The sequence below is a fragment of the Haplochromis burtoni genome, unplaced genomic scaffold (genome assembly GCF_018398535.1).
Source record: "Haplochromis burtoni strain Fernald_Lab_line unplaced genomic scaffold, NCSU_Asbu1 Contig_20, whole genome shotgun sequence".
Taxonomy (NCBI): Eukaryota; Metazoa; Chordata; class Actinopteri; order Cichliformes; family Cichlidae; genus Haplochromis; species Haplochromis burtoni.
Window position 1 is genome coordinate 4,029,797 of NW_024582381.1, and position 19,013 is coordinate 4,048,809.

Genomic DNA, 19,013 nt, shown 5'->3' on the forward strand with positions numbered 1-19,013 from the left:
TGTGTGTGTGTGTGTGTGTGTGTGTTAACACAACTCTTCCTCCTTTCTCTCTACAGTTTCTGCTGTACTGCGAGGGCACCCGCTTTACAGAGAAAAAGCACCAAATCAGTATGCAGGTTGCAGAGAGTAAAGGCCTGCCCATACTCAAATATCACCTATTACCCCGAACCAAAGGATTCACCACCACACTGCAGTGTCTTAAGGGCACAGGTGGCATTCACGCGCAAGTCACACAAAAACTATATTCAGAGCATTTCTTTTATTTTGTATTTTGCTTACAGCCTGCTCTTCTTTCTCTCAACAGTAACTGCTGTGTATGATGTGACTCTGAATTTCAAAGACAACCAGACTCCCACCCTCCTGGGCATTGTCAATGGCAAGAAGTACAAAGCTGATATGTCTGTAAGGTAAGCACCGCTGATGCCCGCCCTCTACTTTTGAACAATCACTTTTTGTAATAAGGCACTGCACTCTCAGCTGTTTCTTCAAGTAAACTAGAATAAATGAGTTTTAAGCATTTTGGCCTCCTCCCAACTGCATTTTGTCCTGTAATAATCAAAGAGGCACTGAGACTGGCTAGACTCCAGGACATTAGCTTTAATGGCCAGGGTGCTCCCCTGAGCTCGGAGCTTGTTATAGACAGACAGATTGGAGCACTAGTGTGATTTTACTTAAATAAAGCTGAAAGCAGGAGGGTGGTGGACACTTTGTTTTTAGTTTCAAGGTCAGGTTGACTGAAGATGGGTAAAAATACTATTTTAGTGACCTGAAATCACTTAGTATGATAATGTTCATGTATCAGAGGGAATTGTGTTTGGGAAGAGGGAGGCACCTGGTGGCAAGAAGCTGCTACTACAGACCAAATGTCTTTGAGTTTTTTTTCTCTCTTTCGTGTGCGTGCGTGCGTGCGTGCTCAGCAGATATGTTTACATTTTTGAATTAACCTGATGGGGTTGTTTAAAAAGTGCCTGAGTGCTGTTTATGTGAATTTATCTCGACAGTGATTATTTTGGTGTGGCTGGCTATGATTGTGGTTTGCTTTTTGTTGTGCTGAATGTGTAGTGGCCTTCAGACACACATTAGCTGCCTGTCATTCCATCAACCAGAATCACGAGCAAAATAATTAACAGGTGGAAAAGGAACAAAACTGGAAAACAAACACATTTTTTGTGCCATTAATAATCTAATGCATCTTTCCAATGAAACCTGATGGACTATAAAGGTCACAGCAATCTACATATTTTTATCTTTAATACTTTTTGCTTTGTCCATTCCTCCGCAAATGCTGCGTAAATTAGCAAGGTCTTTTTGAAGTGGTCGACTCTAGCTGCAGGATGTCGTCTCATTCATAACTTTATTCATTATTTGCCTGTTTCCAAATATTGAGACACTGAAGGTAAACTGTATCTGCTTCCAATGGTTATTTGCTGTTTTACATCCAGGCGGTTTTCTGTGGAGGATATACCAGATGATGAGCAGGAGTGTGCCAACTGGCTACACAAGCTGTACCAGGAGAAGGTAATCTCACGTTAAAGACTCCTAAAATGCCAGATCACTGTTAATTTGGGTTAACAGCTTTGTTGTTTTGGGGATATGGGGGAAGGGGGGGGGGGGGTTAGTACCCAGTGTCATGGAAATTTTCCTTCCACCTCCCATTGTTGCTGAAAGAATTCACTGACAAGTTTTTGGGTTTTTTGGGGTTTTTTTCCCTCTAATTTGATATCAAGCCCAATCTATTTTCCCTCCCAAACATTAACAACTCTTGAACTTGTTAACGTCATTAAGCTACAGGAGGTACACTCAGACACCATGACCTGTGAATACTGAGCAGGTGACAAATTAAAGGATAAACTAAAGTATCTTAATTAGGTGTTGGGTCATGAGAATTCATCTCAGACTAAAGTGTGGTAAATTCCTTCCTTCCAAGAGACGTTACCTCAGTAGGTGTTTTGAAGATCGTGGTGGAAAACCGCTCTATTACTTTGTATGTCAAAAACACAGTTTGTGACTCTGAAGGCCACATAACTGAAGCCATGTTTACACTCAAAACCATTCATTATCCCATAATTTTGCCTGTTGATAGTATTGCTATCCTGAAAAAGACGTTTCTTATGCAGGATGTGAAAATAAAGGTGGTGACGATCCTTAGAACTATGTACCATATCAACACACTGCCCCCCACAGCATGACTAGGGTCCATTTGTTTTTGTTTTTTTCTCCTAGAATTCATTTATCTTTATCTTTATTTTATTCTTAATCAGATGTCAAATTTCTCAGCAAATCCTGTCGTTTCAAATCAAATTAAGCACAAAGGTAACCACTATCTTTCCCAACTCCCAGGATGCTTTACAGGAAATGTACAATAAGGAAGGCAAGTTCCCGGGACCCACAATTATCCCACCGCGCAGGCTGTGGACGCTGCTCAACTTCCTGTTTTGGGCAACACTGCTGCTTTCACCACTCATCAATTTTGCCTGCGGAGTGGTCGTCAGTGGCTCCCCTCTCCTCATTATTGGCTTTATACTCTTCCTCATCGTAGGTAGGTCAAACCTTACCTTTTAGACAGTTTGGTGCTCATGTCCTGTTAGTGTTTTGCACTTTTCAAGGTTCTTTTTTGGCACTAATTGTACTTGCAAAAAGAGTAAAGTCTGAGTTCTTTAGCTCCTGTGGTTTTGGGTATTTGACTGTTTTGAAGTTGGTCAGTCATGGATGTATAATTCAACCAGTCACTTGCCCAGAATGAAAACTGATGTAGCTTGTTTCATTTGAAGCTCGTGAGGTTTTCTTCCTGACCTGTTGTGTTTTCTCTCTCCCCCCCCTTCTCCTTTGTTCTCTCTACAGCCTCTATAGCGATCCGCCGCCTCATAGGGGTCACTGAGGTGAAGAAAACAGGTTCCAGTTACGGCAACCAAGAGGCCAAGAAACAAAACTAAAGTGTCACTCCCTCCTGTGAATGGCCGTTTCTGTTGGCCACCCTGCGGCGTCTCACCCCATCCCAACTCCATTCTCCTCCTACTGTCGAGTCAGTTGGTAGGCTGGGGAGGAGTCCCAGCTGTGAAAACATTATAGAAGCCAGACCTAACATTTCTAGTGGCACTAGGGTGAGGGAGTATAGAGGGTCTGGGGTCCAAGTTCTCTGGTGTATCACAGATTATAACGAGGGGGAGATGCAGCACTGTATTCTCCTGCATCTTTCTAAATCCAGTTAGCCACCACCTCCCCCTCAATCCAGATCCCATTAAATCTCAGTAACACCCAACATTAAGCTTCTAACATGTCTGAGCTCACATGAACTACCACTTCCTACCTCGTTTTCCTGTCACAGTCATCAGCCAATGGGTAGTGGGTGACGCGCTGTTTCTTTTTTGTCCACAGAACACGAGTCGATACATATTTCTAATCTCTAACCTCCATCCCAGCGGAGGCGCATTTCCACAACAGCAGTGTTTAACATACAGGACGTCTCCCTCCCTTTTCTCACTGAGTGGGACTTGTAATGGGAATCGGTGCCTTGAGGCCCAGCCTGGTTTTCCTTAACAGGGTCAACTTCACCCAAAATCATGCAGAATTGACCAGTTTTAGCTGTATATAGCCAGCCACATACTTAAGGTTCTTATATGCCTTTGAGCACAACTATACCAGTACAGTGAAGGTGAAAAAGTTGTTTTTTTTCCCCCTCTTGTAATTTGTAATTATTTTGACACAAACAATGCGATACAGTTCACCTTGATTGTACTGGGATAGCAACAGACGTGCGTGGGCGGAGAATCAAAATTCCACATCATTTTTAGTGGTGTACATGTGGTAAGATCACTGTTCCATCTTACTGCTGTGATTATGATGTTCTGACCCCTTTTACATCCTGGTTTGGAAAGGCTGGTGTCAAACTTACATCAAGGGCTCTGAATGTGAAAACCGTCCTTATCAAGGATACCTACCATCTGTTACAGGTCTCATTTGTACTCCTCAGAACCCAAACCCACAGACACTTTTCAGTTTTTGTTTTCTGTCTTTTTACATTTACTAGCTTGCATACATGTTCTCATTCATTTTCAATTGACCTCCTAAATGTGATGTTAATTGAACCAAACACTGGAAAGGTTCAACATGCCACCCACGCCGATTACCAGTCATGACTCACCTGTCAGTGGAGCCAGAATCCAGGAAAAGGTCACCAACATGTAGCCACACATCTGAAAGCATATTGATTTGCTCTCCTGATATTTAGACTGTAGTATTGATATTTTAACCTTTGCCTTAAGTCAGGCTTGCTCAGGCAAGGGATTGCTTATCCGCCACCCCTTTAAAACAAGCACCAACATCTCACTTGCGTCTCCACCCTCTCTCCCTCCCTCCATTACAGTGATGCATGGTGGAGCAGCATGCATTTGTTTGGTTTGATCCCCCAAACTGAGTAAACAACTTACAGTCCAGTTTTCGTTTTTTTTTTTTTTTAAAGGCATCCTTTGTACATCAGTTAAAGACAGCTGCTTAAGCACATACAGTTCTGGATTTTAGCATCCCAAACATGACTGCTTGTAGTTATATCTCAGATTATCTTTTGGCTGCTACAGTACAATACAGTTTTTGAGCCATGTTTCGAGGTCCAACATAAAAGCTAATGGTAGAAAAAGATGGGGAGGGGGTATTTTTATGTTGTGTGCTCTCCTTACCTTCCCGTGCCACATGTAGTGTTAATCCTACTTTTTTTTTTTTTTTTTTTATAATCATAATGTCTCAGCAGCTAAATGTCCTATACCTCCCTTTTTCTTTAGTTAACTACAGATTTCATGCAAGCCTTAATTAGTGCTGCTTATGTTTTTGTGTGAAAACATAGACGCTAACCGCTGTGGTAGTGAAGGACTGAAAGTTTTTGTTTAAGTACATAAACATATGTACTAGTAGAGCTGGGAGGTTGGCATGGATGTAGTCAGCTCTTGTGAGGAAACCTGTTTTTAATTAATCCACATTTGTACACAGAGATACTTTGAGATTACTTTAAATATTTGTAAAAGCTTTAGGATCCTCACTTGTCTCTTCTATTTTCCATCAAATCAAAACCAACAACCGGATAGAAATTCAGCCCATCAAATCCTCTTATTTAGTATGAATCAGTTTCTTAAGCAGAAGACGCTGCTGAGAAGTGCAAACCAGTATTTGCAAAAACATTTAACACTGGATGCTTTTTTTTTTTATTATTCAGTAAAGAAATATTACAAATGTCTTTTCTTCCCTCCCCATTTTCTTAATTCCTAAACGCGATCAAATGTGACATTAAAATTTACAACACTAGATTAGCTGCACGATTTTCTGAAATCTCAAACATAATCCAGTTAGTGGAACCTCTCGCCTCAGCTTTTGTTTTGTTTTCTACAGCTGTTTTTATGTTTTCTTCAATTTTAAACACTTGAGAATATTAAAGAATTTGATCACAAAGCAACTCCTCCTCCTTTGACTTATTTGGATTTGTGTGAGTTTCTCTGTGCATGCAGCACTTCAGGTGAAAGGAACTCAGTTTTGACACCATAGACGACGGGAGGGGTCCACTAGAGTCAACACAGGGATCTGATTTAACCATTTCCACCTTCCATCACTTCTCCATAAGAACTTTCACACAGGCATCCATCCACCGTAATTCATCATAACACATCCACAATTTTCATTTGACATGCAGTATTAAGTCACAAGTGTGACATAATGTGAGGACTGTGTAAACTGAACATATGTATATAACACAAATGATGAATGTCATGCTCACCTTTAGATATTGTAGAGATGTATTTAGCTGCTCTTTAGACCTTTTGAATGACACATTAACAATCGGATGTCCAAGGTGTGACGGGATATCAAGTCTATAAATATGTACATAATGTAAATGATGACTATGAGATGCTCAGCTTTAGAAAAGGTATAGATGCACCACAAGTTTATCTTACTAAACTGTGAAGAAAATGCTACAGCAGATGAAGATTTAAACCCAGCTGTCCTGGGTGCAGTTTACAAAATTATCTGCAAAGGTCACACTCAACACTCTGGAGCTGTAAATAGCATCAGCGATGCCTCACTTCTAATTAAACCACAGATGGAACGCTGTACTCACAGTGGATGCTTACAAAGCATTTTTCACAATTTGTAATTAATCATTGTTTCTTACTGTAGTCGGTTACTTTTTGCATGATGTACGATATTGCACAGTCACTGAATCGAGTTAATTCTGACTCAGGGACTCTTACAGACTGGCAATACAGCAGCTGTGGCATTAACTCTGCATCGGAATAATTAATAAAAATGGGTTTCTGAGGAAGCAAAGTTGAAAAAGTGTCATTTTTGCTTTTGTTAAAAGTTGTCTTGTTTTATCAAAAGCCCCTAAAACATTTCGAAGACAACTCGGAGAAGGCAAGACTAATAAATTGTTTTTACAATTTTACAAATCTGATAAAAAAAAATGTTTGACACCAGCAGCAACATGAAAATGCATGTTAACATGAATGACATGTTGTGCTCTGTGCTGGTAGAGAACAAACAGTCAGGAGCTTAGGATTGTCCTCTTAGGAAATGATTGAACACCATCCTTGGCCGAAAGATGGTTGACACCAGCAGAGATGTGAAGATGTGACAAACTAGTCTTGGTAACGGACTTGGTAAAGTGGTTGTGGTCAGTACCCCTGAAAGATGGGTTCACTATTCTGTTCAAGACTCCAGGCCGGTAAATATGAAAACAGCAGGCTGCGTGACCATGTGCCCACCAGGACCTCATGGTTATTTATTTATATATTTATTTTTGCCTGTCCCGTTTGGCTCTTTTGCCATCAGAATTGTTGTCTAAAGGCAAAGAAAGATGCCCAACGGATTTACTTTACCAAATTGACCATCCCAGCCTTGCCGTAATGGTCCATTTGATTCACCTTTTATTGTTTATTTTATTTTCACTTGCTGAATACGGGACAGACTTGACTGGGGGAAAGAAGGGGAGAAAGAAAGAGGGAAAGAGAAACAGCTGAGAAGAGGGACGGGGGAGAAGGGCAAAAAACAAAAACCAACAGAATGGGCAGAAAAAAGAAAAAAAAATGCATATATCGATCACCTGGATCACCTGCTGAGAAAGAAAAAAGAAAACAAGCAGAAGAGAACAAGAGTAATAGAATAAACAACATCACAATGATATATGGGAATATGACAGTAAATACTAAATATTAAACATTATTGTGCAGCACATAAGATCAACAGAACACAGTGTGCTTTGAGGTAGGAGCCAAAAAGGGTGTAGTTTGTGGGTGTGATCACCCGTGTGTACACCTGTGAGCATGGACGCGCTTGTTTTTTTTAAAAGGTTCCTTCATGTAATGATCTGCTAGAGGGTGTGGGGGGGCCACAGCCCCGTCCTCCAGGGCATGAAGCAGGTATGGAGGAGATCAAAACTCCAGACATCCAGAGGCCCCCAGAACACAAGAGACCAAGGAAGACCAACAGAGGGGCAGCCGCGCCACTGTCCCAGAAAGAGCTGAGGAGAGTCCCAGATGAGGGCTCACTCAGCAGCCGCGGAGCAGAAGCCAGGGGGAGTTGCAGTGACGCGCCCGTGAGCTCCGCCGGCAGCCAGCCGTGCCTGAGTGACCGAGCCCCAGGCCGAGAGGCCGGGGGCACCCCACCTCCGAAGTGGCCCGAGTGAGCCGGTGTGTACCTGGACGCCCATCCCCGGACACAAAGAACCACCAACGCACCGATGTCTGAGGGAGTCCGCCACTGGCAGGGGAAGTGGTGGGGGGGAGATAGGCCTCCAACCTTGGAGGGCCTGAGATGTCCCCAGAGAGGTGGCGTCTGATACCCAACCTGACATATAGACACAGACATACAGGCACACACAGACACAAACATCCATTCCCACCCTCATGCTCTCATATGCACTTACTCCACACTCAACCAACGTGGAGACAGACATAAAGAGACGCTGTACACACGATCACACTCCCCAAGCGTACTCTACGAACCGGGTCTAGGTACCCTTGCCCCTGGAGGGGGAACTGCACCCAGACCCAGGTGGTGTTACCCTTTTCCCTGTGGTGGGGAGAGGCAGCAGGGAGGCTCCACACTCCAGACCGCAGTCGGACGGCCAACTCCTCCTCCTAGCCTAGGACCTCCTAGGACCTCATGGTTATACCGATCAGCCCACATAGAGGTCGGGAATGGAAGTAGAGGGACCTCTGGAGGAATTAAATGACACCCTGTGGAGGAAAACAATACTGTGGATATTGTGCAATATTGTGGAGAGGGTGATTTTAAGCCGAATGAATGTGCAAATGGTCAAAAGAACCCTCACATTTCTACTGGGTACCTGCCATTTTCTTTTAACCCCCTAGAGATTATAATTGAACTTTCCTCCACCCACAGGACAGACCAAAACAAAATATGAAAATCATTCCAAATGTGGGAAAAAAGGAAAAAATAAGAAGGATTAAAATTAGAACACCCCCAAGGACCATAACTGCCATTGTCACCAGCTGACAAGAGAATCATAATGAAATCAGTGTAAAGGAAATAATTTGCAATCATTAGCACTCTGCACTACACATGTCTACATTTGCATGCACTAATCTAATCACACTAATCAACTACCTACCTCAATATTACAAATACGACTGTTTTTATTATTTAACCTGTCACTTTTAAAGATAAACCCTTTAAATAACTTTGTAGGTCCTCTCAGATCAACTCATTTATTGATGCGTCAAGCATCTCAGTCAGATTCAGGTCAGGACTTAAAGTAGGTCACTCGAATTTCTTCATTTAGTTTATCTTAAGCCATTCGGAGGTAAACTTGCTGGTGTGTTTTGGATTATTGTCTTGCTGCAGAACCCAACTGTGTTCCGCTTGAGGTCACAAACAGATGGCCAGACATTCTCCTTCAGAATATTTTGGTAGACATCAGAATTTATTGTTCAGTTTACCTTCATTTAGGTCCTGAGGCAGCAAAACAGCCCCAGACCATCACACTACCACCACCACCATATTTTGATGATGGTCTTTCTGAAATGCTGTGTGACGTTTACACTGAATGTTATCAGACACGCACACTCCAAAAAGTTCAGCTTCTGTCCCATCAGTCCACAGAGTTATTTTTCTAAAAGTCTTGGGGATCATCATGATGTTTTCTGGCAAAACTGAGACAAGCCTTCATTTTCCTTTTGCTCAGCAGTGGTTTTCATCTTGGAACACATTTTTGGCCAAACTCTTTCTTACTGACATTAACTGAAGCAAGTGAGGCCTGCAGTTCTTTGGATGTTGTTCTTGGGTCTTTTGCGGTCTTCGCTGCATCCTCGGGGTAATTTTCGTCAACTGGGCACTCCTTGAAAGGTTTTCGTCATTTGTGGACATTTTCGGCTTCTGGCAAAAGAGAATCCAGTTACATGGATAAATATAAACAGCAAAGAGAAGGAAAACTTCCACTAATAGCCAGTCACGTATCCCCCCCCCCCCCCCCAACCAACAGAGGTTGAATTCCCAGGTGTGTGTTTTTTGTTGTTGAGCCAAAGGCAGTAATTAACAGGAGGTGTAGAGGAAGAGCAGATATTGTTGGTGTAGATACAGCAGCTCTTTGCTCTATACACTCACATGTTGTTACACTAAGAAGGTAGATGTTTCTCTGATCATGGATAATGTGTCTATTGTAAGAAGTTTCATTCTGTCAGGATTTAATGAGACGATGAATTTCAGAGTGCCTCTCTTCGCATTCACTTTACTGTATTACTGCATGATTTTATTTTTCAATATCTCTCTTGTGCTGCTCATTGTCTTGGATAAAAATCTGCACGAACCTATGTACATTTTCCTGAGTAGCTTTTGCATTAACACAATTTATGGGACCACAGGTTTCTACCCAAAATTCCTTTCAGATTTACTGTGGTCTTCTCAAACAATCTCCTATGAAGGGTGCCTTTTACAAGCTTTTATCATATATTCATTTGTCTGCTGTGATTTGTCTATTTTAGCTGTCATGGCCTTTGACAGGTATCTGGCTATATGTCGACCTCTGCACTACCACTCTTTCATGACTAAGAGGAGGCTTTCACAGCTGGTGTGTTTCTCCTGGCTGACACCTTTATGTATTTTTGCCATTAATGTCCTGCTAACATCAAGACTGAAGTTATGTGGTATAAAGATTCAGAGAGTCTTATGTGTAAACTGGTTAATTGTTAAACTTGCTTGTCCTGAAGCTGAAACCTTTACAAACCACATCGCAGCATATGCAACAGTTATCATTTATGTGTCTCATGGCTTTTTTATAATGTGGACTTACACACATCTCATTAAAACATGTGCGAGGTCCAGAGAGGACAGAGAAAAGTTTATGCAGACCTGCCTGCCCCACCTGACCTCTTTGATCACATTTATAGTTGTGATTGGCTTTCAGTCGATATATGTGCAATTTGAGTACACAGGTTTTTCTGAAAGTCTCAAAAACTTCATTACAGTTGAAATTCTCATCATTCCACCTTTTATGAACCCTCTCATATATGGATTCAAATTCACCAAAATACAAAACAGAATCCTGACTTTACTTAAATCTTACAAGAAACTAACTTACATCAAGTTTAGTTTACTTAAAAAAACAAGCGTAAAATGCAGCATTTTCCTTACAGTAAAGAATTTACTATGTGAGCCATTCTGTTGTAGATGACTTATAGGGACAGGCCACACTATGTTTTACTGTTTTTGACAAAGATCAATTGATAATGTTCCATGTTCTGTTTTCTCAGGAAATGTGACATCGAGTTTTGTATTTTTAGTTTTTATATTCTACCTTTGACTTCTTTTTAAATTTATGCACTTTGTAGATAAATGGTAATAGATATATAAAACAGCGTCTGTGGTTAATATTTCCTCCATGTTTCAGTCAGCAAAGCCTATGGCTCATCCCAGAGCAATAGCATTGACATGCTCTTATAGACTATAATCATGCTAAAAGATCATCTCTTGTTGCTTACATATCTTCTTTTGCAAAATTTTAAAAACTTGCATCCATAATTCTCTGCACATTTACAAATTAATTATGTTATTATTGAATAATGATCAATCATCTATTATACAGCATGGAATCCAGTCACTCGCAACCCTGAACTAGATAGGCCAGTGATGAGCCTTCATTTATTTTTCATCTTTAATTCTTTAATCCTTTCTGTTTTATTATTTGAACTTGAGGTGTCATTGTGTCTGACTCTAATCATCACATTCATTACGATGTAAATTTGTGTTGCTGTTTACAGTAGAGGGGTAGGAAGTACAATGCTATTCAAGTGAAAGCTATTTTAGCTACATTGTTACCTGTACATTGTTACATTGTACACTTATATCAAAAATCTAATCAGCTGTTGCATAAACCTTGCATTGGGTGGTTGTATAATCAAGTTGTTGTGCACTTTAAATTAAATATTTAAAACATAAACAATAAAAACAAATAAAAAATCCAAAACTATGATAACACGTGGGTTTTTCAGGTTTACCGGAAAACAAAATATGAAGCATTGATTTTTATCAAAAACTTGAGAGTAAAACCAAAAGTATATTGAGGGTCCACATGTCAACTATGGATTTTCTGGACACTAATCTCATTAACTACAATAGCTAACTGTTGTTTAGTAGCTTATATTGTGTGCTGTGGCTACAACTGTAGCTTGCCTCCACCAGTGTGTGAATGTGAGAGTGAATGAATAGTGGCATTGTAAAGCGCTTTGGGTGCCTTGAAAAGCGCTATATAAATCCAATCCATTATTATTATTATTATTATTATTATTATTATTATTATTATTATTATGTTAAAATATTTTTGCAGCCTAATAATCATGTTTTTCGGGCTCCGTGGTCTCTCAGCCTCAGACACGTCACATACCAATAAAACATCTCCGTAAGCCAAACTAGATAAAATGAACATTTTGGCTTTTACTTTTATCAAACAATGCTGCATTAAGTTTCAAGCTGCTACTGATGTGGTTGCTAGACAACTTTTTAAGCTAACATTTGGCCTTAGCGGTCTTCTAGTGATCAGGTAGGCCAGACAGAGAGAGAGAGAGGATTGGCTAAGGCATAAGGTCTCAGAAGGTGAGGGAGAGGGAAAAAGTGAAGTACTCTTGTCTAATCTACTTAGTGCAATATACAGCATACATAAATGGAAAGCAGTAAAGAGCATAAGATGTAAGTAGATGACAAAATTCACGTTTCTTAGTTCAGAACAAAATCTTAATCTTAACTAGGGCCCCAAAATGATTCACCCTGGTCCTAACAGCATTGTTAATCTAATGTGAATATCAGGGTTCGGCTGTGTCAGAAGAGCTGGTCCACTCAATCATCAGTAATGCACATGTAAGAAAACTAGGTTTATCTGGTGTTGATCAGGAAGCAAGGGTGTTTAATGCATTTTAACAGTTTTAGATTTCAGATTTCTCAATGAAAATGAACTGACCCGAAAACATACAAGGAGACACTACAATACTGCCCTTTACCAAGATTACAATTAAACGATCTATTTAATGTATTGATTTTGCTAAATTACGGAAATGATTATCTCACAGCAATCAATCAAATGCTAAAATATACTTCAGTAAACTTTAGATTACTGGAATTGCACACATATTGGCTTTTGTATGCAATATATTATGTATACAGGACGTTGGGGTTCTGCATACACAGATGTCTTAAAAGAGTTCCTCCCTCAGTAGTTTGGACCTTTTTTGGAGGACTAACAGCATGTTTAACTACTATGTAAGAACACAGAAAAGATCCTCAAATACACTCACTGAACTTAGGCCTTGGCTTCCTTGGCTCCTTGATGTAATTATACTGTTACAGAAATGTTACCTGTGTGAGCTAATTAGATGATATCTTCCACTAGCAGAGTGGTACGGGCTGGACTTTGACCTTTCATCAGACAGAGAGCTGAGTCAAGCATTAAAGCTCAGGCTGACACTGGGCTGGACGATATTTTTCCACTTCGCTTTGTTTTTGGGAAAACAGGGTTTTTAACTGTAGTGAATCATCTTTAAAGTGACTGATAAAGTTTTAATGGCTCACAGACACCATAAAGGTATGTTCCCGGTTTATACTTTTATATGTCTTAAATGTATCCATACAACATTTGCAAGGCTGATTGATTTTAGTATATTAAATCCAATTTGTTCTATTTTCTTATTCTGTACATAATTCATTGCAGTTAAGAGAATTTCAGCATTTTGCATAGTTCAGAGGAAAGTTGTGAAACCAGTGGGAGGGCTTTGTCTCACATCAGCTGCTTGCATGCCAGAGTTGTGGTAATTCAGTGACATGTTGTCCTCTCTGCTGGCAGAGAACAAACACATTCTCCAGGAGCTCAGGATTGTGCTCTTGGGACACGACTGGCTGGAGAAGAGTTTGACAGGAAACACTATCCTCAGCAGACAGATGTTTGACACCAGCAGAGATGTGAAGATGTGTGTTAAGAGACAAACTATTCTTGATGAAGGACTTAAAGTGGTTGTGGTCAGTACCCCTGAAAGATGGATTCACTATTCTGTCCAAGACCCCAGCCTGGTAAATATGAACACAGCAGCCTGCGTGGCCATGTGCCCACCGGGACCTCATGCTTTCCTCATGGTTATACCGATCAGCTCGCACAGAGGTCGGGAATGGACAGTAGAGGGACCTCTGGAGCAGTTAAATGACACCCTGTGGAGGAACACGATAGTAATATTCACGAGATATGAGCAGCTGAGAGGGATGTCTGTGGAGAGTTACATTGCAAAATACAAGTTTCTGAAAAGCCTTTTGGACAAATGCATGTATAGATACCACCTTTTAGATACAAGCACTTGGGGAGAAGATGATCCCACTCAGGTTAAAGAACTTTTGGAGAAGATTGATGCAGTGGTTGAAGAAAATATAAAAGCAGGAGGAGTTGGTTATGTGACTAGAAATGACAAACTGTCCAGGATAACAGAGAGCCAAAGGAAAAAGGTGGAGGAGAGGGCGACTTTAAGGCGAATGAATGTGCATATGGTTAAAAGAAGCCTCACATTTCTACTGGGTAAGCGTCACTTCATGCACCTATCATATTTGTTTTTTCAAGACATAATAATAATTGAACCAAAACAAAATGTGAAAATAAAAAAAAAGTAGAAAAAAAAGAAAAATAAATCAAAATGATTTAAATTATACCCCCCTCCCAGGCCTATAACTGCCATCTTCACCAATTGTGAGGCATAACGGCATTAGTGGAAAGGGAAAAAAAAATACAATCATTAGCACTCAGAGATTCAGTGATATTTATTTACACATATCAACATTTGCATTCAACAGACTAATCATCCATCCACCACAAACTGTGATGTTATTACTTATGTAGCTCAGAAAATTAGATCGGGTACAATAATTTTTATAATACTACAAACATTAATGTTTGTAATATGATAAATTACCTGGACTCATTTCTCCTTAGCCCAAGTAAAACATTTTTGCTGTTGTCTCTGGTTCCAGGTGTTTCATTGTGATTGTACTTACTGTTTTATTTTGTTAGTCTTTTGTGTCATTTATATTATGTTCAGTTTTCTTTCCCCCATTTCTCCCTCTAGCTGTGTCTTTCTTCCTGCTCCTGTTTTCTCTCAGTTTGGATGTTTTAATCCTGATTCATGATTCACGGCAATAATGCTCTTTTTTGCGTGTTGAGACTCCTCTCAAGACTGCATTCATCAGTGTTGCTTGTGCACTTTTCTTACCACGCTTTTCCCTTCTGGTCAACTTTCCATTAATATGCTTTGATTCTGTGGTTGTCTTTTTGTTTGTTTTTAATAAGAACAATGCAAATACTGCTTTAGATACCAAGAATCATTTCAATACATAAAATGCCAAAATGTTTATTTAAATGTATGACACTAAATTAGATCATTTGAATGACAAAATTGCTCTTTACTGCTGGATGTGTTCATACACAACTTTATGCTAACAGTGTCATGATATCAAAATAAGTCAGGTATTCAAAGGTTCTCTTTGAATACCTGAAGCTGCTGAAAATCAGCTATTATGGTTCTACCAAGTACTAACAGTAGTAAAATCTCTAATGAAGGAAATTTCTCATTCAAACCAGCATTGTGGAAACATCTAAAATTCATCATTCTCATTTACCTGAAACAACTGCAAAATGGAAATATACATTTGCAAAGCTAACATCATTACCTAAATCTTGCATTTCTGCAATACAGGAGAGTTTCCCCCAATTTCAGCGCTTCGAATTCTGGTAGTGGGACCGAAGCAGGCTGGGAAAAGCTCAGCTGGAAACAATCTTCTTGGTGGTGAAGTCTTTGCTGTGGGACAGTCAACATCACAGGTCACTGAGAGGGAGGGTGGTGCTGGCAAACTGCAAATAACTGTTGTGGACACTCCAGGATGGCATGGACGATACTGTTCCGAGGACACTCCAAGGGAAGTACAGGATCTAATTACTAGCAGTGCATCCCCGTGGGCTCCTACTCCTCATGCTGTCCTGGTGGTTGTACGTGCCGATGAGACCTTCACTGAAACTGACAGAATTAGAGCGGAGGAACACTTAAGCTTGTTCGGTCTCTGGGTGTGGATGCGAAGTATTGTGTTGTTCACCTGGGGAGACAAACTGGGAGTCACTCCCATTGAAGAGCACATTGAAAGATGGCCAGCTCTGCAGCAGCTTGTGGACAAATGTGCAAACAGATATCATGTTTTTGATAACTTAAACAGGGTCGGAGACATCCAGGTTAGAGCACTACTGGAGAAGATTGAGGAGACGGTGGTGGAGAACGATGCCAGATACTTGGTACAGAGTTTCATGAATCTCCAGGAAAACAACAAAAAGCTGGAAAAGAGCTCCAAAAAGACTGTGAGGAAACTGAAGAAGGTTAAAGCAGAGAATAATGTCCTGAAAAAGACAGTTGAGGAGAGGGAAAGGACAGTAGAAGATATGATCAAGATAGCTAAAGAGGAAGATGGACAGGTTCGGGCTTTGAAGGTGACAACAGAAGATGAGAAGGAGTGGTTAAAGAAAGATTATGAAGAAAAGATAAGCATTCTAAACACTGAAAACACTCAACTCAAGAAGGACATTATGGAAAAAGACAGGGTGATAAAAGAGCTGTGTGCAGTGAAAAGACATTTCATAAAGTCTACAAAGCAAAGGAGTGAAGGGGACAAAGAAAAGCTTGAGGAAAAGATGAAGGCACAAGAGCAAGAAATTGCAGGCTTAAAGAAATTGTGTGTAAAGAAAGAAAAAGACACAGAGCAAATGCTGATGGATCACAGGCAAGAAGTGATGAAGCTCAAAGAGATGACTGAACAGCTGAAAAAAGAAAATGAAGATGCAAAGAAAATGTTGAAAGTGACGATCAGTAGGATGCAGAGGCACTACAAAGAGACGGAAACTAACGGGACAAATAAGATGAACACCGTGCACTTTAATAAAGGTGATCATGGAAAAACTGTGGCAGACCTAAAGTTGCTGGAGGAACTTAGCAGAAGACCAAAATGGGCATTCACAATACCTTCAAATCATCATCGACATGTCATCAACCACTGTGAGTATGAGAAAGTGATCCTGAGTGTGGTTACACAATAATGAGTATACTCTGTAAGAACAAAGTCAAAATGTCACTCATTAAGTTCCAGAAGCAGAGCAGAAGAGCCTGGCTGTGCCAGACAGTGGTGCCAATGTCCAGTACAAGGTGAGTAAAAATGGAGTTGACAGGCCAGTCCGACCATGATGAACGCACAAAACGCTCTAGATAAGACTAAGTTTCTTTTATGTGAACACAAAGGTCTTTACAGCTTTCCTAAAATACATTCCTAAAGTTTTTCATGCATCTCAGCCTCATTTATATCCATAACACATCAGTTTGATTTATTTATTTGTGCTTCATTTGAAGCATCAGAGTGGAACATGTATGACAATTCATTCAAATTACGATAAGGATTAATTCATTGGGCCTCCCTAATTTAATGGCAATCAACCAGAAGTAAATTATGTAAATATTTCACGCTGGGTTGAGGTATTTGACTCCACAAATACAATTTATTTCACTAAATTCACATCACTTACCTGAAAAAGTTATTTTAAGTTTCAGGAATATTATACGCATCCAAAATGTTTTGCAGATGCATTGTCATCAGGATTTTTTTTAGATTAGCTGTTTTCCCATTTTCCCAAACTACTGCCCAAATCCATTTAAGTGTGTTTACTCCAATGCTACTACGTCCTTTACTTATTCTTGCAAAAATCAAGTATGCTAACATACTGTACTGGAATACAACCCAGAGTGTATTAAATAACTGAAAGATTGCCTAGTACAGTCCCTTTTTCCCCCAACAGAAAGAGTCTGCGAACCCAGCAAGCAGACATGAAGCAGGCTTGACTTCATCATGGCTCAGAGCCGGAGGTGCAGCCCTCGGAGCAGCAGCTGGAGCCTTTGTGGCCTCATCCAGGGTGGGCACAGGGATGAATGCCAGGTCAGCTGGCTGGGCTGCAGCTGGGGCTCTCCTGGGCAGCTTATTGGTCCAATAAATTAGATACCTGTTTCAAGAGACCTAAGATCTATTATATGACCATGTTCAGTGTACAGACGAAATATGGTCTTGGCTTCTACTGCTTTTGTGTTCTGTACGTGAAACTCAGTAACCCAAAGTGCATTTATTTGATTTTTTTTTTATGCCACATTGGAAATAATATCAGCTGTACACTTTGATCTGCTGAATGTTAACAGCAACTGAATAACTAGATGCAGATGCCAAAATTATACTCACATCACAACAGTTTTTGTGCTTTATTTCGGCTTTAAATAAATGGTAGTTTGAACATAAGTCCTCTGTATGGAAATAGCTGGTAAAATAAAATAGTCATATATTATACAGGATATGGCAGAAATGTTGCGGCATCTTAAACTGTCAGACTTTTAGAAGATTTTCTGCTCACCCAACTCTGTGCCTGAAAATTGTACGTTCCAAAGTTTGACTTATACAAGGTCTTTTTTCACACATGAAAATCTAAAGCAAAGTTTGAATTAATATGAATATCTCAAAAACTATTAAAGATAAAAGCCTGAAATTTTCCTTAGTCTTACCGATTCAGTTGTATGATAAGAATCTGAAGTCTCAGTTTCAGTAGTCTTGTGAAATGCAAAAAAAGTGTCACATGAACTCTCCAATTAGCAATAATAATAAGCTAATAATAAACCATTTTTCTAATATAACAGATAATTATTTAACTATAGCAGTAATAATATTCTACTGTACAACCAGGAAGGAGTGCAGAAAGGTGAAGATGTCCATGTAGAGTACAGACAGGCAGCATAAATTTATGTTTTAATTTATGGAGAAATATGTTTTTTTTTTTGTGTTTGTATTGTCTCTTAATACATTTCTGCAAAAAAAAAAAAAAGAGTTGAAAGTTGAATCCAAATAGAACAAAGAGTTTCCAGATGGCAGATTGGCATGTGGGAGGCTGATAATTTAGGGTATGTTTAAACCAGACCATCAAACCTATGAATTACTTAGAAGGACAGAAACAAAACAAAACAAAAAAATAGGTTACAGAAAAGTAAAAACAAACAAACCAAAAACTAGAGAATTATAATATAGATACATCTTCTAAATAAGATCCACACATGTTTTTTATGCCATCTATTATCTTTTCATTATTATTTTTGTTCTTATCTTTTTGTTACTTACACAATCAGCGGTGTTGTCATAATAACATTATAATATTAGAAACTCGTTCAGGTGTTTATGAAGTTGTGTTTGGTATCATGTGGTGGTTCGTGCTTCTAATAAGGAAACCTGATCTCTGACACATGCCTGAAAAAAATCCTATTGATGGAAAAAATGTTTTTCCAAGAACATTTTAAAATAAAATAGTGAAATAGTTCCTCAAACCCTTGTCCTTTCTATTTATGCTATGACACAAAAAAGCTTCAGTTTAAGACAATTGTTTTTAATTCTCTTACATTCCACATGTGTATTTGTGTGTCTATTTTCAA

At 39.7% G+C, this 19,013-nt stretch overlaps 4 protein-coding genes across 7 annotated transcripts in view; 3 read left to right on the forward strand and 1 right to left on the reverse strand.

The window, feature by feature from the left end:
* Positions 1–4,459, forward strand: part of agpat3 (1-acylglycerol-3-phosphate O-acyltransferase 3) — a 20,344-nt gene extending 15,885 nt beyond the window's left edge. For 3 of the 4 annotated variants that reach the window (XM_005919318.3, XM_042218580.1, XM_005919319.3), the window contains exons 6-10: positions 57–210; positions 305–407; positions 1,443–1,518; positions 2,341–2,539; positions 2,842–4,459. In XM_005919318.3, coding sequence (XP_005919380.1) covers positions 57–210; positions 305–407; positions 1,443–1,518; positions 2,341–2,539; positions 2,842–2,933 — 624 coding nt within the window. In that variant the 3' untranslated portion in view covers positions 2,934–4,459. The remainder of the gene's footprint in view (positions 1–56; positions 211–304; positions 408–1,442; positions 1,519–2,340; positions 2,540–2,841) is intronic. The other variant, XR_001336181.2, reaches the window with a different exon arrangement.
* Positions 4,460–9,643: 5,184 nt separating this feature from the next.
* On the forward strand, positions 9,644–10,760 carry LOC102303508 (olfactory receptor 6F1-like). The gene is made up of 2 exons (XM_005919380.1): positions 9,644–10,609; positions 10,752–10,760. The coding sequence occupies exons 1-2, from the start codon at positions 9,644–9,646 to the stop codon at positions 10,758–10,760; spliced, it is 975 nt and encodes a 324-aa protein (XP_005919442.1).
* A 2,195-nt stretch (positions 10,761–12,955) lies between these two features.
* On the forward strand, positions 12,956–17,542 carry LOC102303203 (GTPase IMAP family member 8-like). The gene is made up of 5 exons (XM_005919379.2): positions 12,956–13,072; positions 13,331–14,047; positions 15,219–16,559; positions 16,645–16,706; positions 17,351–17,542. Exons 1-5 carry the CDS (start codon positions 13,051–13,053, stop codon positions 17,540–17,542), a joined length of 2,334 nt encoding a protein of 777 aa, XP_005919441.1. The 5' UTR covers positions 12,956–13,050.
* Positions 17,543–18,920: 1,378 nt separating this feature from the next.
* The window catches only part of LOC102302903 (olfactory receptor 6N1-like), a 902-nt gene continuing 809 nt past the window's right edge, over positions 18,921–19,013 (reverse strand). The window contains exon 2 of the mRNA XM_005919378.1: positions 18,921–18,929. Coding sequence (XP_005919440.1) covers positions 18,921–18,929 — 9 coding nt within the window. The remainder of the gene's footprint in view (positions 18,930–19,013) is intronic.

Excerpts from the sequence above, each read along its gene's own strand:
- LOC102303508 (XM_005919380.1), top strand. The coding sequence starts at position 9,644 with ATGGATAATGTGTCTATTGTAAGAAGTTTCATTCTGTCAGGATTTAAT.
- LOC102303203 (XM_005919379.2), top strand. The coding sequence starts at position 13,051 with ATGGCTCACAGACACCATAAAG. Across the intron at positions 14,048-15,218 it reads AAGCCTCACATTTCTACTGG|GAGAGTTTCCCCCAATTTCA; the intron begins GTAAGCGTCACT and ends TCTGCAATACAG. Across the intron at positions 16,560-16,644 it reads TCGACATGTCATCAACCACT|TTCCAGAAGCAGAGCAGAAG; the intron begins GTGAGTATGAGA and ends TCACTCATTAAG.